A 3197-nucleotide genomic window follows, 5' to 3' on the forward strand; every position below is an offset into this window, starting at 1 on the left:
AGCTAACTTTAGCTGGAAAATAACAGTCAAGAACCGCTATAAAGCCAAAACAATCTCAGTTACCTTAAATTATACGTTTATCTCTGTAAAGCTGCTTTGAAACCATCTACATTGTTAAAAGCACTATATAGATGACTTGACTAAAAATAAAATCTATCCTCCTGACCCAAACCTTACAGTCTACTGTGTTAGTTGACATGTAGTTGAAAAGTTACTTAACGTAGGTCTAAAGTGGACTATCAAAATACTGTAACCACAAATTGTAACAAACTAATGATTTTAAAAGCATAAGCTTGAACTTCACTAGCCGTCTGTAAAAGGTTTATCATTTAAAACTAAATTTCTCCATAGGGAGTTATTAACTTCAGGAAGACAGTTGCATTCCATTTGGGACTTGAAAAGTACAGAGAAACTATCAGTTTCACCACATGGGCAGAATGAGGCGCTTTTTCAAGGTCAAAAGCAGGTAAACCAGACATGCAGCAAAATGACAAGTCAAATACAACCAAGGATTGATTTGTCAGTTTTATTGAGCCTTTTGCCCTTGAACCATTATAGGACCAAAAGAGGCCTTGCCTTCCCACTGAATGCCTAGAGAGAAGAAAAAGCCATGTTAGAGCACTTGACATCAAAAGCAACCGTAGAAAATCGCAAAAGCTACAAACCTCCATAGGGAGATGCAGCAGAGTCACCATCAGGACCACATGTTGAGTCACAGCAACCACAAACTTGGTCGTTTCCATCAGCAGCAAACCACCTGCACCAAAACAAAACATGGAGCCTTAAACATGGGAAAAGTAAACTTAAATAAAAATAATTTTAAAAAAAAAACTCACGTACCCATTGGCAAAGGAACAGGATTTGTGCTGAGCGTCACTGGGTGCAGAAGCAATAGTGGCCTTCAGAATACATGTTATGTAGATCTGCTAAGGGATGAAAGACAAGTCACAAAACCAAAGCAGATGGGAGGAGAAGTCAAGTTAACCCATGCTATTCGTAGTACATACAGAAGGATTGTTGCCCTCCTGGAACATAAATGCCTCTAGCTGGAACTGGATCTTGTCAACCTGGGACCGAGGCATGAAGCGGGAGCTGGAAGCTGTAGTTTTGGCATCCACAAAGCACCTGACGACAAATCACAAAGAGCAACTCATGAATGTCAACTGTAGAGCATCAAGCAACTAGAGCTTACCCATGTCTCTGTGACAAAGTGGTTACAAAAGGCAACTTAAACAGTCCTAATGCATCAAGGGCCATGACCTTACCCGTGATTCTCAATTAAGGAATATCTCGGAAGAGAGTTCACATCAGGTACTTGAGTGGCCACACAGCTGTCCACAAACACACGCAGAGGAACATGATTGTACTGCATCACAGATGCCTCAATGTTAATAATGCCACCCAGGAAATAGGAGTATGAAGGCCTCTGAAAGGACCAATCATCTAAACAAAAATAAAACATTTTAGGCACAGCCACAATAGCAAGGGTAAAGTTTATTTTATTGAAGGTAAAAACATGTACCAACCCATCATGATCTTCAGGGAGAACAGCAAGACTTCTTCACCAGACTCTGTTGAGGCATATGGGACCCATGTTGGCCTCAAGGCATCACTGCTTACATTTTGGAGTCTGTGGTTCATGAAAGTACCCATTAAATCGTCTCCCAGTTGTACGAGAAAGTGCACAATGTCACAGAGATCCCCTACCTTTGATAATGGCATTGAACACCAACAATAGCAGCATCGGCCCGGGTAATCGGAGTACCTGCAAGTGCCTCAGGGGTGTAGGTAAGAGAGAAGGTGTAGACAAGCTCATCCTCATTCATCTGTAAAAAGATTGTGTTTACCAAGAGGATCATCCCAAAGACTTTACATACACCAAGACCATGCACTCATATTGCTATGAATGGGAGATGGTGCACTGTGCACTATGGTGAAATTCCTAAAGAGCAAATCCCTAATTAGTAAATTCTTCAATCACCACAGCTGCCCTCAGAAGTTCCGGTGTTGCCAGAGAGAGTCAATGTTTTGAGACATGCACAAAAAATTGAACATTTAGCCATTCCAGGGTTAAAACTAGCTTTAACACTGTTAAGGCCCAATATTTTTTTGTTCTTGTATCTTAAGCTCCTTTCATACCATTTATGAAAAAGTTTACATCAGATGTTGGCTTGAAGGGTTATTTAAAAGGCAATTAGCTTAAACTCAGGATTTACCCAGTCAAATAGATAAAAATTGGTCTTAGCTGCCCTGACATTGTAAAACCAAGTGAACTGACTTTGCTTGTTGTGGCAGAGGACCTTTTCAAATAACCCATTAAGATGTATCTGTTCTTACCATCAGCACGCTGTTGCAGTCCTGTAATTCATATTCAAAGATGAGCACTCTTGACCCAGGATCCTGACCAACAACAGGACATCCACCTAAAGACAGACCAGTTGGCTGGATCAACTGACCATTGCTGAAAAAGTCCTGCTGGACCTCTACGAGAACCCGGTTCTCGCCACATTGAACCGCTACGCTGCTGGGAGTCACGGGTTGCCTCAACTGGAAGTCCACCGCCATCTCGCTCTGCACCTCGGGAACGATGGGATACCTCCAATCCAAAGGCTTCACTGGACCCTGCAACAGCTGCTTCTCTTGAAGGCCAAAAGGCTCCTGCGCAAGGCTTTTGGAGTCAGGACCCAAAGGACTCTGAAACTGAGAAGCCACTTGCAAAGGGTTCCAGAGGCCTAGAGGAGAAAGGGCCGGACTTCTGGAAGCTGGATCGGATTTTGGCCCCATGCTTCTTGGACTATGACTGTACATCAAACTTCCCAAGACATCAGGCAGATCAAATGCAACAATCACAACCACCACTAAGACAACTTTCAGGAACCCCATTCTAGCAAACTTTGACACAAACACCAGCACTTGGCTATGCCATTTTGTACAGCTTTGAGGTAAGGTGGCTCCACCCCTTTTACCTTAATTGATTATCCTTGATTCTCCTCTGGACCTGTAGAGTGAATGCATTTTAGAGACGCACCACTCTGCCCCTTTTTTATGCGCCTGTCCAAATACCCACACTTGGTGTCTTTGTACTTGAACACTTGTCTACTTACATGACCTACAGTATTTCTTTGATCCATGTGTTCAAGTGGGCTTGAAGACCACAAGTGTGTGTAGAACTTTTGATTACCCAATGGGACACACTT

The 3197-nt window shown here is 42.7% G+C and overlaps 1 protein-coding gene across 2 annotated transcripts; it reads right to left on the reverse strand.

The window, feature by feature from the left end:
* Positions 1–220: 220 nt before the first annotated feature.
* Positions 221–2991, reverse strand: LOC307010233 (zona pellucida sperm-binding protein 3-like). 2 transcript variants are annotated; one of them, XM_079634737.1, is made up of 8 exons: positions 2338–2930; positions 1708–1826; positions 1527–1630; positions 1266–1443; positions 1008–1125; positions 841–923; positions 666–757; positions 221–591 (listed from the first exon to the last, which is right to left on the reverse strand). In XM_079634737.1, exons 1-8 carry the CDS (start codon positions 2881–2883, stop codon positions 527–529), a joined length of 1305 nt encoding a protein of 434 aa, XP_079490863.1. In that variant the 5' UTR covers positions 2884–2930; the 3' UTR covers positions 221–526. The 2 variants fall into 2 exon arrangements, with proteins under 2 accessions (XP_079490863.1, XP_079490862.1); XM_079634736.1 differs by having other exon boundaries at positions 227–591; positions 841–926; positions 2338–2991.
* Positions 2992–3197: the final 206 nt, after the last annotated feature.

This window comes from Phoxinus phoxinus (assembly GCF_949152265.1).
Source record: "Phoxinus phoxinus genome assembly, chromosome: 14".
In the NCBI taxonomy this organism is placed as follows: domain Eukaryota; kingdom Metazoa; phylum Chordata; class Actinopteri; order Cypriniformes; family Leuciscidae; genus Phoxinus; species Phoxinus phoxinus.

What these genes read in the sequence shown, in the direction of transcription:
- LOC307010233 (XM_079634736.1), bottom strand. Translation starts at nt 2,883, where the DNA reads ATGGGGTTCCTGAAAGTTGTCTTAGTGGTGGTTGTGATTGTTGCATTT. An exon ending in GTTCAATGCCATTATCAAAG is followed by an intron (nt 1,631 to 1,707) that starts GTAGGGGATCTC and finishes CATGAACCACAG; the next exon opens with ACTCCAAAATGTAAGCAGTG. An exon ending in TCCTTAATTGAGAATCACGG is followed by an intron (nt 1,126 to 1,265) that starts GTAAGGTCATGG and finishes ATTTGTCGTCAG; the next exon opens with GTGCTTTGTGGATGCCAAAA.